The sequence below is a fragment of the Ylistrum balloti genome, unplaced genomic scaffold, assembly GCF_031769215.1.
Source record: "Ylistrum balloti isolate Yb309-2 unplaced genomic scaffold, AGI_CSIRO_Ybal_v1 Utg369850, whole genome shotgun sequence".
NCBI lineage: Eukaryota > Metazoa > Mollusca > Bivalvia > Pectinida > Pectinidae > Ylistrum > Ylistrum balloti.
The window spans coordinates 1,838,496-1,866,156 of NW_026782003.1; the positions used below are offsets into that span (position 1 = coordinate 1,838,496).

General features: G+C 38.7%; 1 protein-coding gene across 1 annotated transcript in view; it reads left to right on the top strand.

The window, feature by feature from the left end:
• The first annotated feature begins 1,044 nt into the window (after window positions 1–1,044).
• The window catches only part of LOC132545509 (uncharacterized), a 73,467-nt gene continuing 46,850 nt past the window's right edge, over window positions 1,045–27,661 (top strand). The window contains exons 1-17 of the mRNA XM_060209192.1: window positions 1,045–1,143; window positions 6,103–6,179; window positions 6,837–7,043; window positions 10,239–10,416; window positions 10,873–11,019; window positions 11,858–12,072; window positions 12,362–12,494; window positions 13,105–13,326; window positions 14,900–15,100; window positions 17,698–17,829; window positions 18,694–18,907; window positions 20,021–20,053; window positions 24,059–24,253; window positions 25,275–25,489; window positions 26,259–26,398; window positions 26,593–26,770; window positions 27,087–27,208. Coding sequence (XP_060065175.1) covers window positions 1,045–1,143; window positions 6,103–6,179; window positions 6,837–7,043; window positions 10,239–10,416; window positions 10,873–11,019; window positions 11,858–12,072; window positions 12,362–12,494; window positions 13,105–13,326; window positions 14,900–15,100; window positions 17,698–17,829; window positions 18,694–18,907; window positions 20,021–20,053; window positions 24,059–24,253; window positions 25,275–25,489; window positions 26,259–26,398; window positions 26,593–26,770; window positions 27,087–27,208 — 2,708 coding nt within the window. The remainder of the gene's footprint in view (window positions 1,144–6,102; window positions 6,180–6,836; window positions 7,044–10,238; window positions 10,417–10,872; window positions 11,020–11,857; window positions 12,073–12,361; window positions 12,495–13,104; window positions 13,327–14,899; window positions 15,101–17,697; window positions 17,830–18,693; window positions 18,908–20,020; window positions 20,054–24,058; window positions 24,254–25,274; window positions 25,490–26,258; window positions 26,399–26,592; window positions 26,771–27,086; window positions 27,209–27,661) is intronic.

Sequence of the window (27,661 nt, forward strand, 5' to 3'; positions counted from 1 at the left end):
GATGTTTCAGACTGACTAGATAAGAAATTTGGTGTTTCAGACTGACTAGATGAGATAGATTTGATGTTTCAGACTGACAAGATAAGATAGATTTGATGTTTCAGACTGACGAGATAAGAATTTTGGTGTTTCAGACTGACGAGATAAGATAGATTTGATGTTTCAGACTGACTAGATAAGATAGATTTGATGTTTCAGACTGACTAGATAAGAATTTTGGTGTTTCAGACTGACTAGATGAGATAGATTTGATGTTTCAGACTGACGAGATAAGATAGATTTGATGTTTCAGACTGACTAGATGAGATAGATTTGATGTTTCAGACTGACGAGATAAGATAGATTTGATGTTTCAGACTGACTAGATAAGATAGATTTGATGTTTCAGACCAACTTTGGATTTGTTGTTTTGATGTTTGACTATGTTTGGTTTTTTGTTGTTGTTGTTGTTGTGATGTTTCACAATGATTAGATAAATTAATTGTTTTACAGACTGTGTGTGGATAAGGTTGATAAGAAGGGTATGATAGATGCAGAAATATCACAAGGTGATACAATCACCATTTCAGTGAACTTCACTTCTGAGACTGTATGTAAGGTTGAGTTCAAACATCAGCCAAAAAATGTGAGTTGATAAAAAAAATCTGTAAATTAGTTATTGTTTTAAGCATATTAATGAGATATGTTTTTGAATGTAAAAATAAATTGGTGATGAACAATATGAAACATCGTTAAGCCATTATTGCTACTGAACATGAATTATTGATCAGATGTACTTTATGTTCTTTACAACATCGTGATCATTTAAGTAATCAGACATTTATCTTTGTAATGTACAACCTGGTCTTTAGTCATGTCAGGTTGTTAGATTTGATCCCAGTATATTGTGTAAGATTTCTCATCGGTTACTAAGGTTCCAGTGTGTGTAACACAAAATATGGATTTGTCAGTGTTAGGTTCCAGTGTGTGTAATGAAACTCATTTGTCAGATGCATGGTTTTGCAGGGATCTGCTCAGATATTCAGCTCTGAATTTCATCCTTCGATGTCTAATGCCGATTGCCGTGCTCATTTTGTTCTTGGTATGTGGAGTGAGGATGCCCAAATACAGATACTGAACTACATACCCCACTACAGACAGCCAGTAAGTATCCTGTACAGATACTGAACTATGTACCCCACTACAGAGAGCCAGTAAGTATCCTGTACAGACACTGAACTATGTACCCCACTACAGAGAGCCAGTAAGTATCCTGTACAGACACTGAACTATGTACCCCACTACAGAGAGCCAGTAAGTATCCTGTACAGACACTGAACTATGTACCCCACTACAGACAGCCAGTAAGTATCCTGTACAGATACTGAACTGTGTACCCCACTACAGAGAGCCAGTAAGTATCCTGTACAGACACTGAACTATGTACACCACTACAGACAGCCAATAAGTAACCTGTACAGATACTGAACTATGTACCCCACTACAGAGAGTCAGTAAGTAACCTGTACAGATACTGAACTATGTACCCCACTACAGAGAGCCAGTAAGTAACCTGTACAGATACTGAACTATGTACCCCACTACAGAGAGCCAGTAAGTAACCTGTGCAGATATTGAACTATGTACACCAATACAGAGAGACAGTAAGTAACCTGTACAGATACTGAACTATGTACCCCACTACAGAGAGTCAGTAAATAACCTAATACTGAACTATGTACCCCACTACAGACAGACAGTAAGTATCCTGTACAGATACTGAACTATGTACCCCACTACAGGCAGTCAGTATGTAACCTGTACAGATACTGAACTATGTACCCCACTACAGGCAGCCAGTAAGTATCCTGTACAGATACTGAACTATGTACCCCACTACAGAGAGCCAGTAAGTAACCTGTACAGATACTGAACTATGTACACCAATACAGAGAGTCAGTAAGTAACTTGTACAGATACTGAACTATGTACCCCACTACAGAGAGTCAGTAAGTAACCTGTACAGATACTGAACTATGTACACCACTACAGAGAGTCAGTAAGTAACCTGTACAGATACTGAACTATGTACCCCACTACAGAGAGCCAGTAAGTATCCTGTACAGACACTGAACTATGTACCCCACTACAGAGAGCCAGTAAGTATCCTGTACAGACACTGAACTATGTACCCCACTACAGAGAGCCAGTAAGTATCCTGTACAGACACTGAACTATGTACCCCACTACAGACAGCCAGTAAGTATCCTGTACAGATACTGAACTGTGTACCCCACTACAGAGAGCCAGTAAGTATCCTGTACAGACACTGAACTATGTACACCACTACAGACAGCCAATAAGTAACCTGTACAGATACTGAACTATGTACCCCACTACAGAGAGTCAGTAAGTAACCTGTACAGATACTGAACTATGTACCCCACTACAGAGAGCCAGTAAGTAACCTGTACAGATACTGAACTATGTACCCCACTACAGAGAGCCAGTAAGTAACCTGTGCAGATATTGAACTATGTACACCAATACAGAGAGACAGTAAGTAACCTGTACAGATACTGAACTATGTACCCCACTACAGAGAGTCAGTAAATAACCTAATACTGAACTATGTACCCCACTACAGACAGACAGTAAGTATCCTGTACAGATACTGAACTATGTACCCCACTACAGGCAGTCAGTATGTAACCTGTACAGATACTGAACTATGTACCCCACTACAGGCAGCCAGTAAGTATCCTGTACAGATACTGAACTATGTACCCCACTACAGAGAGCCAGTAAGTAACCTGTACAGATACTGAACTATGTACACCAATACAGAGAGTCAGTAAGTAACTTGTACAGATACTGAACTATGTACCCCACTACAGAGAGTCAGTAAGTAACCTGTACAGATACTGAACTATGTACACCACTACAGAGAGTCAGTAAGTAACCTGTACAGATACTGAACTATGTACCCCACTACAGAGAGCCAGTAAGTATCCTGTACAGACACTGAACTATGTACCCCACTACAGACAGCCAGTAAGTAACCTGTACAGATACTGAACTATGTACTCTACTACAGAGAGCCAGTAAGTAACCTGTACAGATACTGAACTATGTACCCCACTACAGACAGCCAGTAAGTATCCTGTACAGATACTGAACTGTGTACACCACTACAGAGAGCCAGTAAGTATCCTGTACAGATACTGAACTATGTACACCAATACAGAGAGTCAGTAAGTAACCTGTACAGATACTGAACTATGTACACCAATACAGAGAGTCAGTAAGTAACCTGTACAGATACTGAACTATGTACACCACTACAGGCAGTCAGTAAGTAACCTGTACAGATACTGAACTGTGTACCCCACTACAGAGAGTCAGTAAGTAACCTGTACAGATACTGAACTATGTACACCACTACAGAGAGTCAGTAAGTATCCTGTACAGACACTGAACTATGTACCCCACTACAGAGAGTCAGTAAGTAACCTGTACAGATACTGAACTGTGTACCCCACTACAGACAGCCAATAAGTAACCTGTACAGATACTGAACTATGTACCCCACTACAGAGAGTCAGTAAGTAACCTGTACAGATACTGAACTATGTACCCTACTACAGGCAGTCAGTAAGTATCCTGTACAGATACTGAACTATGTACACCAATACAGAGAGTCAGTAAGTAACCTGTACAGATACTGAACTATGTACCCCACTACAGGCAGTCAGTAAGTATCCTGTACAGATACTGAACTATGTACACCAATACAGAGAGTCAGTAAGTAACCTGTACAGATACTGAACTATGTACCCCACCACAGGCAGTCAGTAAGTAACCTGTACAGATACTGAACTATGTACACCAATACAGAGAGTCAGTAAGTAACCTGTACAGATACTGAACTATGTACCCCACTACAGACAGCCAGTAAGTAACCTGTACAGATACTGAACTATGTACCCCACTACAGAGAGTCAGTAAATAACCTAATACTGACTATGTACCCCACTACAGAGAGCCAGTAAGTATCCTGTACAGATACTGAACTATGTAAACCAATACAGACAGCCAGTGAGTATCCTGTACAGATACTGAACTATGTACCCCACTACAGAGAGCCAGTAAGTAACCTGTACAGATACTGAACTATGTACACCAATACAGAGAGACAGTAAGTAACCTGTACAGATACTGAACTATGTACCCCACTACAGAGAGTCAGTAAATAACCTAATACTGAACTATGTACCCCACTACAGACAGACAGTAAGTATCCTGTACAGATACTGAACTATGTACCCCACTACAGACAGACAGTAAGTAACCTGTACAGATACTGAACTATGTACCCCACTACAGACAGACAGTAAGTAACCTGTACAGATACTGAACTATGTACCCCACTACAGGCAGTCAGTAAGTAACCTGTACAGATACTGAACTATGTACCCCACTACAGAGAGCCAGTAAGTATCCTGTACAGATACTGAACTATGTACCCCACTACAGAGAGCCAGTAAGTAACCTGTACAGATACTGAACTATGTACACCAATACAGAGAGTCAGTAAGTAACTTGTACAGATACTGAACTATGTACCCCACTACAGAGAGTCAGTAAGTAACCTGTACAGATACTGAACTATGTACACCACTACAGAGAGTCAGTAAGTAACCTGTACAGATACTGAACTATGTACCCCAATACAGAGAGCCAGTAAGTATCCTGTACAGACACTGAACTGTGTACCCACTACAGACAGCCAGTAAGTATCCTGTACAGATACTGAACTGTGTACCCCACTACAGAGAGCCAGTAAGTATCCTGTACAGACACTGAACTATGTACCCCACTACAGACAGCCAGTAAGTAACCTGTACAGATACTGAACTATGTACTCCACTACAGAGAGCCAGTAAGTAACCTGTACAGATACTGAACTATGTACCCCACTACAGACAGCCAGTAAGTATCCTGTACAGATACTGAACTGTGTACACCACTACAGAGAGCCAGTAAGTATCCTGTACAGATACTGAACTATGTACACCAATACAGAGAGTCAGTAAGTAACCTGTACAGATACTGAACTATGTACACCAATACAGAGAGTCAGTAAGTAACCTGTACAGATACTGAACTATGTACACCACTACAGGCAGTCAGTAAGTAACCTGTACAGATACTTAACTGTGTACCCCACTACAGAGAGTCAGTAAGTAACCTGTACAGATACTGAACTATGTACACCACTACAGAGAGTCAGTAAGTATCCTGTACAGACACTGAACTATGTACCCCACTACAGAGAGTCAGTAAGTAACCTGTACAGATACTGAACTATGTACACCACTACAGAGAGTCAGTAAGTAACCTGTACAGATACTGAACTATGTACCCCACTACAGGCAGTCAGTAAGTAACCTGTACAGATACTGAACTATGTACCCCACTACAGGCAGTCAGTAAGTAACCTGTACAGATACTGAACTATGTACACCACTACAGACAGCCAGTAAGTAACCTGTACAGATACTGAACTATGTACCCCACTACAGAGAGTCAGTAAGTAACCTGTACAGATACTGAACTATGTACACCACTACAGACAGCCAATAAGTAACCTGTACAGATACTGAACTATGTACCCCACTACAGAGAGTCAGTAAGTAACCTGTACAGATACTGAACTATGCACCCAATTACAGAGAGCCAGTAAGTAACCTGTACAGATACTGAACTGTGTACCCCACTACAAACAGCCAGTAAGTATCCTGTACAGACACTGAACTATGTACCCCACTACAGACAGCCAATAAGTAACCTGTACAGATACTGAACTATGTACCCAATTACAGAGAATCAGTAGGTAGCTAGGTTGTCCTTATTAATTTTATTGATCAAAGTTGATTAACATCTGATTTGCAATGATGAGAATAAGAAATGATTTTAGTATCAGAAGGAGTTATTAAATAGCAGTTGACAATCTGAATTATCTAACACCTGTGTAATGTTACTTCCATACACAATATCTGGAAGGCTGTTGTGACAAACATTGACAGTGGAATACTAACTCTATTGTTACCTGTTTTTCAGGCCTTGATACCAAACAGATTGACCGTAGGAAAGTTACATATCATGCTTTGTATGGATGATGGTCAGCTGATTGCCAGGTATGTCCATTACCAGAGTATGGTACAGAGTGTGTTGGAAAGTCTTGATATTTTTGTTGACTTTGCCTTGTAATATAATCAAAGCATTAGACATATTGATGTATCAATTTCTGTTACTATTTCAAGCTGAAGTCCCATTGTTTTTCTTGCAGTCTGGAAATACTTCATGTAGATTAAAGTGTTGTCGCATTAAAATCAATAAAATCAAATATAGGTGAATAGACTTGCACTTTTATTTTAATTTTACTTCTAGTATCCACAACTGCAATGTCAAACAACAATTTCTTGTTTGATAGACTGAAAAAAAAAGAAGAAAATGCTCATACCATCATTCCAAAGAAATGTTATATAAGGGGAATCTCTTACAATTTTGAAGTTACATGAGAGGGAATTGCTAATGAAGTGAAAAAATCTCTACAAGATTTTGTTTTGTCACACCTTACAGACCCTGAATTTTAGAGCACCAATAACCATATTATGTTGTGAAAGCAATTGTAGATAACAAGATTTTTATCTTATTTTTTTTTTTTATAAAAGTTTGTTTGCATGTTAGACACTGTAATGAGTTGTATTAGAGAAAATCTTCTAGAGTTTACTCACTAGTAACAGCAGCCCCATTCTTGTGAGACTTTTGTAATAATTTTCTGTATATTTCAGACCTCCTCTGGACAAAACTCCTATGTATGCTTACTATGTAGGAAAGACAGCCTTCCACAAGGATCTGCTATATTTTGAGGTGAAGATACAGGAAAAAGAAGTTAAAAGCTCTGACAACCTCATCAGTATTGGTTTGTGTGATTCCTACTTCAGTGCCATAAACTTTCTGGGAGTGAAGTCATCTGTTGGATACCACAACACTGGAGTGTAAGTCACTGTCAAATTTCCAACCAAACATTATTAGGTCAAATTTCCCAATGTCCATACATGGTCTAAATGATGTCTGACTGATAATTCTCATTATTGTGTAGTGTTTTTTTTCAGGAGAATTTCTCAAAATGTTTGTACGGTTCGTTTTCCCTGTTTCTTGATCACTACTTCCTGGATTTCTCCCAAGTTTTGTGTGAATTTTCCCTGACAACTATAGCTGGTCTCCAGTGTAGTTTATGTGGGACATACCCAGACAACTATAGCTGGTCTCCAGTCTAGTTTATGTGGGACATACCCAGACAACTATAGCTGGTCTTCAGGGAAGTTTATGTGGGACATACCCAGACAACTATAGCTGGTCTCCAGTGTAGTTTATGTGGGACATACCCAGACAACTATAGCTGGTCTCCAGTCTAGTTTATGTGGGACATACCCAGACAACTATAGCTGGTCTTCAGGGAAGGGGAAGTTTATGTGGGACATACCCAGACAACTATAGCTGGTCTCCAGTGTAGTTTATGTGGGACATACCCAGACAACTATAGCTGGTCTCCAGTGTAGTTTATGTGGGACATACCCAGACAACTATAGCTGGTCTCCAGTGTAGTTTATGTGGGACATACCCAGACAACTATAGCTGGTCTCCAGTGTAGTTTATGTGGGACATACCCAGACAACTATAGCTGGTCTCCAGTGTAGTTTATGTGGGACATACCCAGACAACTATAGCTGGTCTTCAGGGAAGGGGAAGTTTATGTGGGACATACCCAGACAGCTATAGCTGGTCTTCAGGGAAGTTTATGTGGGACATACCCAGACAGCTATAGCTGGTCTTCAGGGAAGTTTATGTGGGACAAACCCAGACAGCTATAGCTGGTCTTCAGGGAAGTTTATGTGGGACATACCCAGACAACTATAGCTGGTCTCCAGTGTAGTTTATGTGGGACATACCCAGACAACTATAGCTGGTCTTCAGTGTAGTTTATGTGGGACATACCCAGACAACTATAGCTGGTCTTCAGGGAAGGGGAAGTTTATGTGGGACATACCCAGACAGCTATAGCTGGTCTTCAGGGAAGTTTATGTGGGACAAACCCAGACAGCTATAGCTGGTCTTCAGGGAAGTTTATGTGGGACATACCCAGACAACTCTAGCTGGTCTTCAGGGAAGGGGAAGTTTATGTGGGACATACCCAGACAGCTATAGCTGGTCTTCAGGGAAGTTTATGTGGGACATACCCAGACAGCTATAGCTGGTCTTCAGGGAAGTTTATGTGGGACAAACCCAGACAGCTATAGCTGGTCTTCAGGGAAGTTTATGTGGGACATACCCAGACAACTATAGCTGGTCTCCAGTGTAGTTTATGTGGGACATACCCAGACAACTATAGCTGGTCTCCAGTGTAGTTTATGTGGGACAAACCCAGACAACTCTAGCTGGTCTTCAGGGAAGGGGAAGTTTATGTGGGACATACCCAGACAGCTATAGCTGGTCTCCAGTGTAGTTTATGCGGGACATACCCAGACAACTATAGCTGGTCTCCAGTGTAGTTTATGTGGGACATACCCAGACAACTATTGCTGGTCTTCAGTGTAGTTTATGTGGGACATACCCAGACAGCTATAGCTGGTCTCCAGTGTAGTTTATGTGGGACATACCCAGACAACTATAGCTGGTCTTCAGGGAAGTTTATGTGGGACATACCCAGACAGCTATAGCTGGTCTCCAGTGTAGTTTATGTGGGACATACCCAGACAACTATAGCTGGTCTCCAGTGTAGTTTATGTGGGACATACCCAGACAACTATAGCTGGTCTTCAGGGAAGGGGAAGTTTATGTGGGACATACCCAGACAGCTATAGCTGGTCTTCAGGGAAGGGGAAGTTTATGTGGGACATACCCAGACAACTATAGCTGGTCTTCAGGGAAGTTTATGTGGGACATACCCAGACAACTATAGCTGGTCTCCAGTGTAGTTTATGTGGGACATACCCAGACAACTATAGCTGGTCTTCAGGGAAGTTTATGTGGGACATACCCAGACAACTCTAGCAAGTCTCTGATGTGGTTTATGTGGGACATACCCAGACAACTATAGCTGGTCTTCAGGGAAGGGGAAGTTTATGTGGGACATACCCAGACAGCTATAGCTGGTCTCCAGTGTAGTTTATGTGGGACATACCCAGACAGCTATAGCTGGTCTTCAGGGAAGGGGAAGTTTATGTGGGACATACCCAGACAACTATAGCTGGTCTTCAGGGAAGTTTATGTGGGACATACCCTGACAACTATAGCTGGTCTCCAGTGTAGTTTATGTGGGACATACCCAGACAACTATAGCTGGTCTCCAGTGTAGTTTATGTGGGACATACCCAGACAGCTATAGCTGGTCTTCAGGGAAGTTTATGTGGGACATACCCAGACAACTATAGCTGGTCTCCAGTGTAGTTTATGTGGGACATACCCAGACAACTATAGCTGGTCTTCAGGGAAGTTTATGTGGGACATACCCTGACAACTATAGCTTGTATCCAGTGTAGTTTATGTGGGACATACCAAGACAGCTATAGCTAGTATCCAGTGTAGTTTATGTGGGACATACCAAGACAGCTATAGCTAGTATCCAGTGTAGTTTATGTGGGACATACCAAGACAGCTATAGCTAGTCTCCAGGGTATTTTATGTGGGACATACCCAGACAACTATAGCTAGTGCCAGACACATAAAGCTTGTCCCTAATAAAGTTGATATGCGACATGCCAGACACATATAGCTTGTTCCTAGTAAAGTTGATGTGGGACATGCCAGACACATATAGCTTGTCCCTTATAAAGTTGATATGGGACATGCCAGACACATATAGCTTGTTTCCAATAAAGTTGATGTGGGACATGCCAGACACATATAGCTTGTTCCTAGTAAAGTTGATGTGGGACATGTCAGACACATATAGCTTGTCCCTTATAAAGTTGATATGGGACATGCCAGACACATATAGCTTGTCCCTTGTATAGTTTATCTCAGATATACTTCCTAACAAATACAGTGACCAGTGCTAACATGAAATTTACACAAAGCATTCTGTTAAGCAGTAACTACTTTATATATTAATCACTTTTGCTAAAGATACACTACAAATACCCTTCATGCGTATGCTCTATTTGTATAAAATGTTCACACTGTCATTACAGAATTCAGTTTGAAGGGAAGTCCTATGATTCCAAGAAAGATGAGTTCAGCTATGGGGCATCAAATGTGATTGGCTGTGGTGTAGAACCTATCAAGGGGAAGTCACTCCAGTTTACAGAGGATGGCAAACTTACTTCGCAACAGAAGCTGATTGTATATTTCACCAAAAATGGCAAACGGGTATGATATCTTGTTGATTTGGAATAGCCTTCTGAAACAGTAATTTCTTTAGATAAATAATGGCATTGAAATTACAAATCTGAGACGAACTTTGACTGAAGAGGCATCATTTGTCTCTATCTATCTTAATTATTTTAACATGTGTTAATCATATTATATAAATGCTGTGTATTTGTAATTGTATACATGTGATTTACATTTGAAAACTAGAAATGAAGAAGTGTAGTTACTCAAGTGTACTGCCATTTCATTTCATATTTTTATTCTTTGATAAATAAATAAAATGGAAATGGTGTCACAGTTGATATCAGTTCTGAATTGATTTTAGTGGGAACATAATGTGATGTATGTGAAAAAGATCATCTGGGTATGACAGGTGTATGAAAAATTTGTTTGTTTTAGGGGTGTATGAGGTCTGTTTGTTTATAGGTGTGTAAAAGGTCTGTTTGTTTGTAGGTCCATGAAAATGAGCTGGCCCTTCGCTGGGATGGATTGTATCCTGGTGTATGTATGGTGAAGGAACATTCTGTCAAGTTATTGAACTTCTACCCAGAGACAAAGGTCCTCAGAAAGAGACTGGAGAAGGAAGAAGAGGAACGCAAGGTTAGATAGGGCAATGGTCACTTAATTTACATATACTGTATACATCAGGAGCACAAATTAAGATAGGCCACATATCACAATAGTTTTATGCTATATACAACGAGAGCTAAGAATAGGATAAGTCGAAGGTCAGTTTAGTTTTAACCTCATCTGGTCAGAAGGACCTGTGAGCTTATGCCATAATGGGGTGTCCATCGAAAATTTTTTTACTAAATATTGCTCCTGGTCATACAGGACATGATTTTAACCAAATCTGGTCAGTAGCCTCCTTGGGGGAAGGGGAACTAAGTTTATATAAATTGTGATTCTCAGCCCCCAGGGACCTAAGGGATGGGGCCCTAAAGGAGAAATTTAGCAAGTTCTTTAAAATCAGTCTTTTTCTGAAAGAACGATTGGATTCTGTCCTAATGTGGTCTAAAGTATCCTTGGGTAAAGAGAAAACAATTTTGTATAAATGACACACCACAGCTGCTGGGGGCAGGACCTAATCGGGGAAATACAGCAAATCCTTTAAAATCCTTCTTCTTCTGCATGAAAACATAGATTTTGCCCAAATTTACAATTTGTTCCGAAGCATCCATGGGTGAAGGGAAATCAATTTTGTAAAAAATGGTTTATCTCCAATTATGCATTTTTTATATCATCTACATTTGGTAGAGAGCATTGATATTATACATTTAAAATATGGTGATGAAGAGGATACCTGCTTTTTCTAATACTAGTAATGTTGTGTCGATATCTCATGTGACTGATCTCACATATTGATGGTGTAACCAATGAGGACAAAAGATGACATAATGTACATTATTTGATATATATGTTTCTTACACACTGACAGAGAAAAGAATTGGGGCTACCAGAGCCTGCTCCATCCTCACAATCTGAGGAAATTGTGAGCCATGATTTTGAAGGCTGTGAATTCGTCATTGTGGGTATGGCTAAAGACAATGTTGATGTTAGCGGGAAAGCCCAGCTGTTACAAGGTCAAATGGATTTGGATACAGACTTCTCTGTCCTTAATGACCTCACCAAGCATCTAGATGATGTCCACAGGTATTCCCATCACATATTGCAAATATCTTTGTCTCTTTCTTTTTTTTTTTTCTTGTTACTCATGGCATTGTAATATCAGATAACATAAAAGGCCTGATGATTTTCTGACAAATATTGAAAATGATTAGTCAATATTAGTGAAGATGGCAATATTGAGGGCAGTTTAACTACAATACAAATATGGTAGAAGGATTGACACTTTGAACTGTCATTATGTAGAAATACTAGCATTCTGCACATCAGAAACATTGCTTTTCTCTAATTTTAATTATTCATTGATGATTTCCAGAAATTGTGGTGACCTTGACCTTCAAGGTCAGGAGAACTTTTCTCAGCTTTGTGCTGTTCAAGAAAACTTTGAAAACCTGAAAAAGAACAAACAGCGGTTACATTTCCTGACATCAAACCTCATAACAGACAAGGTTTGTTTTTTGCAGAAACCTCAGGACAAGTTGTAAAGGAGTTCACATATGTTCTGGACATTGGTTGAAATCACAAAAGACAAGCACTGGGCACTTGTGTTAAAGACTTTATCATAATATCATTTTTAGATTGACGTACCCTCATAACTTGTATCATTCTAGGTTGGACCTCTCTGTAAAATAATGAATAAGTAAAATCATATCAGCTGGTTTCATTTGGGTAAAATGAAAATATTTGATATATAAAACACCATTTTCTAAAAAATATGATTCCATTATAACATCGTATGTTGAATTGCACACGTTTTTAAACAGGGGCCGTGGTAGCCATTTGGTTAGGGTGTCTGACCAGCTTTATCACTAGCCCTCCACCTCTGGGTCAAGGGCTTGAGGTAGTGGTTGCAGGTTGGTGGTTTTTCTCCTGGAACTGGAAGCTTTCCTCTACCACCCAAACCTGGAACATCCTTAAATAACACTAGCTGTTAGTAAGACATGAAACACCAATAAGATAACATTTTAAACATGGTCTCCCTGATGTTGTTATGAAATAAAAACTTTCTGTCAATTAGTAGCTATTTATAACTAACATACCAGGAAATATGTGTTGTAGGGAAGAGCTGACATTATGAAACAGGTGGAGAAGACATTCCTAGGTCACCAAAAGAAGTATCCCGTTCAGCATCAGCTGACTTCAAACAATCTCAAAATTCTCCAGGAAGTCATTCAGTGTCTCAAGAAGGAGAAGATGCAGGATGTCTCTGCTGAACTTTTCGGTGCCCAAGCAATCTGCACTGATATCTTTGTCAATCTTCTCCAGATTCTCCAGGAAAAGGTCAGCAAAAAACATAATTAGGTCAAGGTCATTTTTATCACTATAAATATCAAAACAATATGATATCAATCAAAATTACTTGCAAATCAATTTACTGTATTTTCCCAGTTATATGCCACACCGGTGTCATATCATATTTGTATCCCCTCGGTGTATAAGACGCAGAGCCAATTTTTACCAATTTTTTTATTTGATCCACTTACTAGCTGCTTTTTAATATAAGCTGACACTTTCTTACGTAATGGTAACTGTTAAAGTGATCCAAGTTTGTTGATATAACAGACAATGGAGGGCAAGAGGGCACTTCATCATGATCGTCAGTGAAACATTTAATAAAGTTTGCAAATGAATCTTTTATTTTATTGATTTATTTCAAAAAATGTAAAATAGCAAATATTGAATTTGACCTATAGCCCGATGACATATCAATCCAAGAATGCAAAAGGCTATTGTAATCTTCCACTATGGCTTCTAAGTAACCGTGAAAGTCTAGAAGATATTATTTTGATTCATGTTAAAATGTATGATTAATTAAATCCAAGAGAATGTTATTTTTATTTCAACATCCTTTGTACGATTGCAGGTGATGGTTCTAGACAATCTGTTTCAGTCAAAAACTGTGACAGGCAGGTACTCCTAAGAAAACTCAGTACAGTCTTGTACTGGTACACTCCTGTTTTTTTTTTTTTTTTGTTTTGTTTTGTTTTGATCGCACGCCCAATTCACGAGGAATACAGGTGCGGCTTATAATCTTGAAAATATATAAACGTAAAACTTAATACAAGTTAAGATTATATTGAAAAGTGATATAGGTCGAAGTCATATTTAAAATTCCTGTCACATGCTATTGCTTAACATAGCATCACCTGTCCCAAAATCTATGTTATTACTCCAGCGATTTCATTACTGAAGGGATTTTGATGAAACTTTATGCAAAGTACAGCTTACATAAATACCTTAGATGATTTTGAGTATCAGAGTTGCAGGATCACTGTTGGATGTTGATAGAGTTTGTCAAACACTGATACTTGCATACTTGCATTGGAGTGTTATCATTGTTGCTTACAGACATTTTGTTATTTACTTTTAGGGTCTTCAAGGTAATATTTGTTTGCAATGAACTGGCATATAAAAGAACAATTATGTTAGTCAAAGTCAGTCTTCTTACCTTATAACATACCCTACAAGTCAAGGTCATCATAAAACTTGACTTACGTCATGGTAACCACAAACTACAATGCATGCCAAGGTCATCATAAACCATGATATAGGTCAAGGTTATTAAAAAATACCTTAAATATCAAGGTATACACAAACCATGTGTCAAAAGCAACTTAAAAGAAATGTGTCAAGGTCGACATGAACAACATGTCCTGGTCAATTATAACTATGATATACATGTAAGATCAAGGTATACACAAATAGTAAAACTGACCAAGGCCATCAAATCCAATATACAGATCAAGGTCAGCATGAGCTTTAAAAGGTCAAAACCATTGTTAACCAAAGCTTAAGTCAAACTGATGTCAAGGACAATTTAAAATCACAATAAACATGAAATTGTTTGTTTCAGGGAGATCTGTTGATTCTGAAGCATGGGTCAAGGAGGATAGCAGTAGACCTGGAGTTCTGGTTTGATGTGATGAGTAATATACAGAAGATATCTGGAATGACAATGAGTGGCAAGTGTGTGACAGCTGTAGGTTCATCCTGCCACATCTGGACAGAGGATGCATTCAAAAAGAGGTTCCATGGATTAGTGGATTCTGACAAGGTACGACATGTACAAAGTTTATTGTGAATGCTTTGTGTATGTCATTGTGTAGGAGATGGTGAAACAACATACTCGATACTCCAAGGGTTACAATTACTTTTGCTCACTGCACCCCTGAAACATGTCATGGCAAAATTGAGGTTTCCTTGTGCGACGCTTTGTGAACAAGACAAAAAGACTAGTTTGATCTTTTGATGTACATGGAACAAATCTTGAGGTGGTGTAAGGGTATATTGTAATAGCTTTGAAGTTGAGTGTTGCTCCTTTGTAATTTTTAAAGGAGCCTTTTTCTTCTGGAACCAATTATTTTGCTTATACAAAGAGCAAAAGTGATCGTAACCCGTGATCGTATGGTATCATATCTAATTTTTCAAAGTCTCTTGCTTTATGTTTGTCATACATCTTAGTTGGTAGAAATTTGGTTTAAATTTTGACATTCAGAATGAAAGTTATTGAACTCTAAACAAGATAGGAAGATGAAACCAAGGGTAAAGGTCAAATATGATTTTTATTTCCTGTTAGATTCAAATAGAATAGGAATTTATTGAAGGATTGAGATCATTTGCTAGAACACCACGGTTACAGGTAAATACTGTTATTTCTTGTTCTGAGTGCCATTACAGTGAACATTGATAACACAAATGACCACTTAATGGTATTTTTATTGGTGCTCGATGTTTAGTTCTATTTACAATAACAATATCATCAGTAGATCAAATTGACTGTAGAGAATCGTCTGTGTTTCTCTTTATGCCAGTTGCTGGTTGCAATTCTGTTTCGATCTCAACGATAAGTATGTGAGTCAAATAAGCTAGGTAAATGAAATAAGCCTACCCTCTGACTTTGAGTGAGAAGTAATAAGTTCACTCCCTGGGATCCTGTTATAAACCTACCCTCTGACTCTGAGTGAGAAGTAATAAGTTCACTCCCTGGGATCCTGTTATAAACCTACCCTCTGACTCTGAGTGAGAAGTAATAAGTTCACTCCCTGGGATCCTGTTATAAACCTACCCTCTGACTCTGAGTAAAGAGTAATAAGTTCACTCCCTGGGATCCTGTTATAAACCTACCCTCTGACTCTGAGTAAAGAGTAATAAGTTCACTCCCTGGGATCCTGTTATAAACCTACCCTCTGACTCTGAGTGAGAAGTAATAAGTTCACTCCCTGGGATCCTGTTATAAACCTACCCTCTGACTCTGAGTGAGAAGTAATAAGTTCACTCCCTGGGATCCTGTTATAAACCTACCCTCTGACTCTGAGTAAAGAGTAATAAGTTCACTCCCTGGGATCCTGTTATAAACCTACCCTCTGACTCTGAGTAAAGAGTAATAAGTTCACTCCCTGGGATCCTGTTATAAACCTACCCTCTGACTCTGAGTAAAGAGTAATAAGTTCACTCCCTGGGATCCTGTTATAAACCTACCCTCTGACTCTGAGTGAGAAGTAATAAGTTCACTCCCTGGGATCCTGTTATAAACCTACCCTCTGACTCTGAGTAAAGAGTAATAAGTTCACTCCCTGGGATCCTGTTATAAACCTACCCTCTGACTCTGAGTGAGAAGTAATAAGTTCACTCCCTGGGATCCTGTTATAAACCTACCCTCTGACTCTGAGTGAGAAGTAATAAGTTCACTCCCTGGGATCCTGTTATAAACCTACCCTCTGACTCTGAGTGAGAAGTAATAAGTTCACTCCCTGGGATCCTGTTATAAACCTACCCTCTGACTCCTCACTCCCTGGGATCCTGTTATAAACCTACCCTCTGACTCTGAGTAAAGAGTAATAAGTTCACTCCCTGGGATCCTGTTATAAACCTACCCTCTGACTCTGAGTAAAGAGTAATAAGTTCACTCCCTGGGATCCTGTTATAAACCTACCCTCTGACTCTGAGTAAAGAGTAATAAGTTCACTCCCTGGGATCCTGTTATAAACCTACCCTCTGACTCTGAGTAAAGAGTAATAAGTTCACTCCCTGGGATCCTGTTATAAACCTACCCTCTGACTCTGAGTAAAGAGTAATAAGTTCAGTTATAAACCTACCCTCTGACTCTGAGTAAAAGTAATAAGTTCACTCCCTGGGACTCCCTGGGATCCTGTTATAAACCTACCCTCTGACTCTGAGTAAAAGTAATAAGTTCACTCCCTGGGATCCTGTTATAAACCTACCCTCTGACTGAGTGACAAGTAATAACTACACTCCCAGTGATCCTGTTATAAACCTACCCTCTGACTCTGAGTAAAGAGTAATAAGTTCACTCCCTGGGATCCTGTTATAAACCTACCCTCTGACTCTGAGTGAGAAGTAATAAGTTCACTCCCTGGGATCCTGTTATAAACCTACCCTCTGACTCTGAGTGAGAAGTAATAAGTTCACTCCCTGGGATCCTGTTATAAACCTACCCTCTGACTCTGAGTGAGAAGTAATAAGTTCACTTCCTGGGTCCCTGTAATAAGCCTACCCTCTGAAGTTATGAGTTCACTCCCTGGGATCCTGTAATAAGCCCACCCTGTGACTTTGGATAAGAAGAAATGTGTTGACTCCCTGGAGTACTAGTATGACATGTACAATGTAGCATTAATCCATTATTGTTGACAGTTCAGCACCCTAGTACAGATGATGCATGATTACCTAGGACTGGTGCGGCTGTCGTGTTTCAGAACCATGCCTACTGACCCAAAGTTTGTGTATACCACAATACCCAACCTCGGCACACCACCAGAGACTTTGGTAAGTCATAGTGTATACCACAATACCTAACCTAGACACACCACCAGTGTTGTTGGTAAGTCATACTGTATACCACAAAACCTAACCTAGACACACCACAAGAGACTTTGGTAAGTCATACTGTATACCACAATACCTAACCTAGACACACCACCAGAGACTTTGGTAAGTCATACTGTATACCACAATACCTAACCTAGACACACCACAAGAGACTTTGGTAAGTTATACTATTCACCACAATACCTAACCTAGACACACCACCAGAGACTTTGGTAAGTTATACTATTCACCACAATACCTAACCTAGACACACCACAAGAGACTTTGGTAAGTTATACTATTCACCACAATACCTAACCTAGACACACCACCAGAGACTTTGGTAAGTTATACTATTCACCACAATACCTAACCTAGACACACCACCAGAGACTTTGGTAAGTTATACTATTCACCACAATACCTAACCTTGGCACACCACCAGAGACTTTGGTAAGTCATACTGTATACCACAATACCTAATCTAGACACAAACATTCACTTTGGTAAGTCATACTGTATACCACAATACCTAACCTAGACACACCACCAGAGACTTTGGTAAGTCATACTATATACCACAATACCTAACCTAGACACAAATATTGACTTTGGTAAGTCCTACAATATTCCATCTCACCATGCAGTCACTTTGTTATACATTGAATCTACGTCTATTTCCTGAATAGAAGAATGGAATTTTTTTTCTTAATTTCAAATACTTCGAAAATATTTCTTTAAAATGATATTGTGTAAGTATTTAGCTTTAAACCTAAAGAACAACTGTTTTAATATGTTGATTATTATTTTTCTGTTAAATAGAGAGAGTTTTGGACTGGTAACGAGAAAAACAAGAAAAATTCCATCTTAGTACAGTGTACTTATTCATTCCTACATCGAATACCAGACCACATCCTGGCTCTTGTTCTCAGTCACATGACTAAATATGGCCGCACTGTCTTGTTGACATCTGAGGGTGGTGTTTTCCAGCTTGGTGCAGTACAGACAGTGATAATCAGACATGAAGGACTGATGGGTAAGTGATATATGTTATAAAGTAGGAACACCAACTTGGTGTTATGTTATAGGTATGATAATTAGGCTTTTCTGGAGATATATAAAATACCAGAGTAGTAGAATATACACCCACATATTAACATGACAAATATACACCTTACTGATAACATAAAATACCCACATATTGATAACATAGTCCTTCCTAAGATTACGACATTCTCCTTCTTGGCCATATGGTATAATATTATCTGGTTACATGACATTCTTTTACTGGGTCACATGACATTCTTCTACCTGGTTACATGACATTCTCCTACCTTGTCACATGACATTCTCCTACCTAGTCACATGACATTCTCATACCTGGTCTCATGACATTCTCCTACCAGGTTACATGACATTCTCATACCTGGTCTCATGACATTCTCCTACCAGGTCACATAGCATTCTCCTACCTTGTCCTATGACAGTCTCCTACCAGGTCACATGGCATTCTCTTACCTGATCTCATGACATTCTCGTACCAGGTCACATAGCATTCTCCTACCTTGTCCTATGACATTCTCCTACCTGGTCACATGACATTCTCATACTAGGTCACATGATATTCTCCTACAATGTCACATGACATTCTCCTACCAGGTCACATGATATTCTCCTACCTTGTCACATCACATTCTCCTACCTGGTCTCATCATATTTTCCTACCTTGTCTCATGATATTCTCCTACCTTGTCACATCACATTCTCCTACCAGGTCACATGATATTCTCCTACCTGGTCTCCTGATATTTTCCTACCTGGTCATGTGAAATACTCTTTCCAGGTAATGTAACATATTTCTATCTTGTAATGAATGTAAGACATATGTTTGATAATTTGCAAATACATAAATGATGGTTTAAAGCACTCCTACCTGGTATTAACGACATATTTCTGAAACCTGGTAATATAACAAGATCTGTCTTAATGATAAGATACATTCCTGTCTGTTAATAGGACTTAAATCTACCTTTTAATTATAATTTCTGAAATCATTACTCGTTCATAAAAGTTTAAAAGTAAGGTACTTTATAAAAGCTGTCATACTAAAGAATTGTGTAAGTCTAATATGGCTGTAAATATATTCTAGACCTTGTAAACAGTGACGTGGATCCAATTCTGGGTAAGGTTCTGTTTCACCCTAAACTTACAAATTGTAGATCTTCTGATTTCTAAGGATTTTGACAACCATCTACATTTCCTTTTCTGTAAGAAGTCTCATGACTTAGTCAGATAACAGTGATATGTATCTGATATTCCTGGCTTCATCTTACTTACATATTAACAGATAATCTACACCTAACTTAACTTATAAAATAAATATCAACAAAGTTTTGTTGCCTGTAATAAACAAAAATCCATGGATTTTTTTCAGCTTCTTTTCAATCCGTCATACATAGTATCCTATCACACTACATTAATCACATATTCATACTTTTTATTACTTGTTACTACAAACCCAAATTAATATTTTAGAATAATAATAATATTTCAAAACTATTATACAATAATATTTTCTGCACAAATATTGTTTTATCTTTCTGACCTTTTACACAAGTTTAGGGAAACAATTATAATTCAACATTTGATTAAAATCAGGATGTAAGAAAATATAACTATTCACCAAATTCACAAAAACAATTCTACAAAATAAATCAGATGTAAAAAAAAACCCAAAACAATCTGAAACATATCTTATATATCTTTCTTGTTTTGAATGTGAATATAGGGGTTGAAATTTTAGAGTCCTTTCGTGGTAAGTATAATCTCGCAGCCACAACTGTTTTATTGTTTTAAATATCCAATAAAGAGATACAATTTTAAAACAGGTCTATACTTTGGATTTTGAACGTGCTATTAACAGTAGACTTTTAGATAACTAAAAATGAAATTGATTTGATTGTGTGTTGTTTCATACTCCATAAAACACACTGTGTAAAAGCAGTGTATAATTTGTATTACCCAGAAATGTATTTTTAGTTTTGGTTTGTGTTTTTTTCCTACCATTTAGTGATGCTAATTTTGCTATGATATAGACATTACCTAGAGTAATATGCCTGCATTACTAACAAATGACTAATGAGTTTGACATGAAATTGGAATGTTATATATGTCTTACAGGTATCTGTGGTAATGTTTAATTTCTGTTATTGATTGGGGAGTGTTTGTATTAATTAAGATTAGATATACCAGTATTTAGTACTTGGCTATCAACAAGGACACATATAAACCAAGCTGATTAAGAGGAACTATATACTTGATCATTTGAACAATCATTTCCCCGTTTATGTGAGGGAGTCTCACCATGTTCATATGGCCTGTCATATCAGGTCCTGTTCCGCATTGATACCATTTCTTGAGAACATCTCAATAGATTTGGTTCATACTTTCCCCATAGCATTATGACATCATGTTCTACACCTGATCAGATTCTGGTTTTCATAGGAGTCTGATAGACATTTCTAGGTTATAGAGAAGGATGTTAGTAATTAGATTCTTTGTCCATAAGCTTATGTTACAGATGTCTCTTAGGTCTCTCTTTTGTTCATAATTAAACAATGATAGTATTATAACATCATATTTCACACCTCATAAGTTTTTGCTGGTAATTGGTCAAGGTTGTAGGGGTCAAAAGTCACACTTGACTAGCTCTTATTACACTGTAATACCATGACATTAAGTTTTCCAGATTAAAACCATAATGAGGGGCGGGGGAGAGGGAAGGGGCCGGCACGGTGGCTGAGTGATAATGGCCACTCAGCATCTTTACCACATGCCCTCCACCTCTGTGTTGCGGGTTTGTGACATATGTGGTTGCAGGTCCAAGTTTTTTTCTCCAGTACATCCTTAAATGACCCCGGCTGTTAAAAAACAGAAAGCAACATTAAAAAATAAATACACTGTGATATTACAACATCAAATTCTATGTCTGATTACATAGTTGTTATCAGACAAGGTTACAGGGTCAGAGGTTACACTTGATATACCTTAGTACAGGTAATCATGTATACACCACTTCCAGGTAAAGTTGGGGGTTCATCGTGGTCGACCCTCACTTACTTACATTTATCTATGAAATTATTTTGTGAGGACATTTTCTATGGTGAAAACAATAAGAGGTATATAAACTTTGATATTAGATATTTACATGTACCAACTGACCAAATTAGAATTAACTCATCCATTTATGCTGTTTAGAATAACACTGCGTAATTGATTAACACAATGAACAATGCCAGATGCCTGGTTTTGTCACTATCTTTAGCATGTACTCATGTTGTAATCAATGACATCAGCTTCATGTACCCAAAATTGTCTAATAACTTAGTTCCTCCTATTAGAACATGCTTTTTTTACTGGTTCAATTGATATAAATAGACATGCATGTTTATGTATAGAATTAAAAAAGAGTTTAGTTGATTTTTAGATACATTTACATTATATTTTTTTTTCATTAGTCATCAATACAAAATAGGTACTTAAATGGAACGTGTCATTTCTACATTTTTATAGTATGTAAAAAAATGATAAAAACAAACTTTTGATTAGACTAAGTATGATTCAGATAAATATTGATAATTAAAGCATGTGTTGTCCCACTTAAAGCTAAAAGTTGAAATTATTCAAGTATTTTTCACTTTCAATATTGAATCATGGTATTGATATATACAAATGCATACTAGGTAGATGTAGGACTAAAGCAGCCCCAGAAATAGGAACAACATTGTTTGATACCCAAGGATTTGATCTTTGTGTGATGTAGGACACATATCTCAATATCTCAGGAACTGTCTCTGTGATGTAGGACACTTATCTCAATATCTCAGAAACTGTCTCTGTGATGTAGGACACTTATCTCAATATCTCAGGAACTGTCTCTGTGATGTAGGACACTTATCTCAATATCTCAGGAACTGTCTCTGTGATGTAGGACACTTATCTCAATATCTCAGGAACTGTCTCTGTGATGTAGGACACTTATCTCTGTATCTTAGGAACTGTGTCTGTGTGATGTCACTTATCTCTATATCTCAGGAACTGTGCTTGTGTGTTGTAGGTCAGTTATCCTATATGTTAGGATCTATCTGTGTGATGTAGGACAGCTATCCTAATATGTTAGGATCTATCTGTGTCTGTGTGATGTAGGACACTTATCTCTATATCTTAGGAACTGTGTCTGTGTGATGTAGGACACTTATCTCTATATGTTAGATACTGTCTGTGTGATGTAGGACCCTTATCTCTATATCTTAGGAACTGTGTCTGTGTGATGTAGGACACTTATCTCTATATCTTAGGAACTGTGCTTGTTGATGTAGGTCAGTTATCCTAATATGTTAGGATCTATCTCTGTGATGTAGGACAGCTACCTAATATGTTAGGATCTATCTCTGTGATGTAGGACAGCTACCTAATATGTTAGGAACTGTCTCTGTGATGTAGGACACTTATCTCTATATCTTAGGAACTGTCTCTGTGATGTAGGACACTTATCTCTATATCTTAGGAACTGTCTGTGTGATGTAGGACACTTATCTCTATATCTTAGGAACTGTGTCTGTGTGATGTAGGACACTTATTTCTATATCTTAGGAACTGTGTCTGTGTGATGTAGGACACTTATCTCTATATCTTAGGAACTGTGCTTGTGTGATGTAGGTCAGTTATCCTAATATGTTAGGATCTATCTCTGTGATGTAGGACAGCTACCTAATATGTTAGGATCTATCTCTGTGATGTAGGACACTTATCTCTATATCTTAGGAACTGTCTCTGTGATGTAGGACACTTATCTCAATATCTTAGGAACTGTCTCTGTGATGTAGGACACTTATCTCTATATCTTAGGAACTGTCTGTGTGATGTAAGACACTTATCCCAATATGTTAGGGTCTTTCTCTGTGATATAAGACAGTCATTACTTTCTGTAAAATGTGATGAGGATCATAGAAAACGTTATTCTATGTCATGTGATGTTGATAAGGAATTGAATGGTCAATGTGACCTCTGAAGGCAGCTAGTTACATGTAAGGACACCAGGAACCTGTGTAGTATAATAGTGTGTGCGGTATCCCTCTTGGTTAATGACGAAGTATGCTTTATATTTCTGTGTATATTACATTGACAGATAAAGGTGTGTTGTCCGTAGAGTCAAGATGCTACTTTCCTGAAAAGCTCACAGAGACAGTAAACGCGCTTACAGAGACAACAGTGAGGGAGTACACATGGCAGGTGTTCTGTCTCTATACCGACCTGATTGACCATGTCCTCTTCTACCAGAACATCACACCGGTTCTCTCAAGGAGTGTCCCCAAAGGTCTAGGTAGGTGACAATAAAAGATAGACACCTGTTCTCTCTAGGGGTACCCAAGGATCAAGGTAAGTGACCTCTCAAGGAGTGTCCCCAAGGGTCTAGGTAGGTGACAATAATAGATAGGTACATGTCCTCACTAGGAGTATCCCCAAGGATCAAGGTAAGTGACCTCTCAAGGATCAAGGTAAGTCCGGACACCTCTCCTCTAGGTAGGTGACAATAATCGATAGGTGCATGTCCTCACTAGGAGTATCCTCAAGGATCAAGGTAAGTGACAGCATTCATCAGGAATCTGTCCTCTCTAGGGGTGTCCCCTAGGATCAAGGTAAGTGACCTCTCAAGGAGTGTCCCCAAGGATGAAGGTAAGTGACAACATTCATCAGGAATCTGTCCTCTCTAGGGGTGTCCCAAAGGATGAAGGTAGGTGACAAAATTCATGGGACATCTGTCCTCTGCAGGGATATTTCAATGGATCTAGTTAGGTGAAAACAGTTCTCTGAAGGAGTGTCCCCAAGGGTCAAGGTAGGTGACAACATTCACCAGCCACCTCAAGAAAAACAAAACTACAATAAGAATGCTTCATGTTATAGAATGCTATTTTGCACCATCAGGTATCAGAACATGATTATGTTGGATAAGTTATCATGGTTGATGGGTTAAAGCTCACACAAAACATTTTCAAGAATAATTCTCTAATGGTTGAAGCTGACTAGAGATATAGATGTTTGTCTACATAAGTCTGTGCTGGCCTCATTTATTTCATTTACTCTTATCAACAATAAGTCTTGGTCATTTATGAAAAAAACGCAAAGTCTTGGTCCGAAGTAGTGATGGTCTTTAGTTATACTTTTTTGTGTCTGGACATCAGGTAAGATTTGTAATCAGGAAAACTGAGATGCATTGAACTCCTCCACCATATAAATACACTTAGATACGGGATACACATTTGAGTAAGTGAAGTTTAACTGTGTTTGTCTTCAGATCATTGTGACATTTCTCTGAGGCTTTCATCTTTCATTTTTTTTTTCAGTAAATGTGTCTGTGGGATGCAGACATAATTGGAAGGCCTTTGACTCCAAACAGATACAATCAGTTTGTACACTGTGTAACAACTGCGTGGAGCATGGCATTGACTGTGAATGGAATGGAATTATGGGTACTTCCTTACGGGAATGCGGCTGTAAGACCAGTATCAGTGGCTGCCATGACTGTGGTATCTGTGGACGGTGTGCGAAGACTATTTGGGTAATTGATGATGTTCTCCTCTAATAAGCTTAATAATTGATTATATTTTAATTAAACATTGATTATCATTGTAAGATGTATTCATGTTAGCATTAAGATAAACTTGAGCTTGGGTCTAAATATGACCAGAATCAGTTAGAAATGGATGTAAAATATTATGGTCTGGATCAGGGACCAGGGAAAATATTAAGGATCATGAATGAAACTATTGATTTGGTAAGATCAGCTGTAAGCCAGACTCTGTAATTCTACTTGTATATCTCAGGTGCACCGCACTTACTCCACTGGACCATGGTCCTTTTCCATCCCTGTACCTCGGTCCACACTTAATTGTCTGGGTTGGTCCTTTTCCACCCCTGTACCTTGGTCTACACTGAATTGTCTGGACCAGGTCCTATTCCACCCCTGTACCTTGGTCTACACTGAATTGTCTGGACCTGGTCCTATTCCACCCCTGTACCTTAGTCCACACTGAATCGTCTGGACCAGGTCCTATTCCACCCCTGTACCTTGGTCTACACTTAATTGTCTGGACCAGGTCCTATTCCACCCCTGTACCTCAGTCCACACTGAATCGTCTGGACCAGGTCCTATTCCACCCCTGTACCTCGGTCTACACTTAATTGTCTGGACCAGATCCTATTTTACCCCTGTACCTCAGTTCACACTTAATTGTCTGGGCCAGGTCCTATTCTACACATTTGGTGTACCTTTGGTTCACCACACTAACTTCACTTAGACAATAATGAACCATGTCTTTGTTCTGCAGAGGATGCGCAGTGTTTTGAGGCCCAACCCAATGATGTCTACCAAGGATGAATTGCCCCCAGTTCCTTTGGATCCTGTGGCCTACAATGAAATAGAGGTCACAAACATCAGTGGTGTACCTCCTCGCATCTGTCTACGAGAGTATGCAACTTTAGTAGACATGGACTGTTAATGAGATATAAGCTTTTCTTTAGTCTAAATGAGTCGTGTCATAATTATCAGTAATGTCAATTTCCAGAAGTATCAAAGTTATTGCATCTTGAATAAGTATATAGGTGGTTTTACATATCTTTGATTTTGTCTGGAAATAGTGTAAGAAAAATTCTATCTTGCAGTGTCAATGATGGATCCTTAGTACGTGTTTTCCCTGGAAGAGCAACAGTTGTGATGGAGGAAGACAAAGAAAAGTTAGAAAAGAAACTAAACAAGCTGGACTTACAGGAGACAAGCCCGAAACATAAATACAGCAACAATGTCAAGGACACAATTAAACTACGCATCTCAGACCCATTGGTGAGTTACCTGGTTACTATGTCAGTTACATTGTTACTGTGGCAGTTACCAGGGTACCCTGTCAGTTACCTACCACCTGGTGTCTATTATTGTGACAGATTTGTCAGGGACCATACCTTTTTAAAGCTTCCTTGTCTACAATTATCCTTTTTATGCTATTTTGTCTATAGCCTTCCTTTTTGGTGCTTTTTTGTTTTACTTTTTCCACTTTTGAACATTTAAGGAATGTTTTGTGAGGGGGTTAGGTTATCTAGGGAGTTTGTCCAGGCCTGATGGTGTTTTCTTGGGAATCTGACAATGTTGTTGTATTTATCAGGGAGCTGTACATCTAGGAGGAGGGGAGGTAACTACTGAGACAGAGATACAGGAATCCCGTATAGTGTACCATCCCACTATCTGCAGAGAACTGCGTGTCCATCATGAGACTGGGATGCTGTGGTAAGTACCCTGAAAAGTGTACCATCCCACTCTCTGTAGAGAGCTGCGTATATGGGGACTGGGATGCTGTAGTAAATATTCAGAAAAGTGTACTGTCCCAATCTCTGTAGAGAGCTGTGTATATGGAGACTGGGATGCTGTGGTAAATATTTCCAAAATATGGTAGTACTAGATATTGTCATCACCCTAAATCTTATGAACATGATCTATCAGCTGATTGTGAATGTAAATTTTTCACACAAAACCTAAAAACTGATGTTTTCTATTTACGTCTCCATAGTTAATTGACATCAACCCAACCTGCTTAATTTTGTTTTTAGGACCCCTTTAGGACCTTTTGTCCGGTATTATGTGTCGTGTGTCCATTCTTGACTTCTTCTCAAAAACCCCTGATTTGGGTCAGAAACCTCTACACGATGTATATTTGTAGAATTAAGTATTCATTCGGGTCAG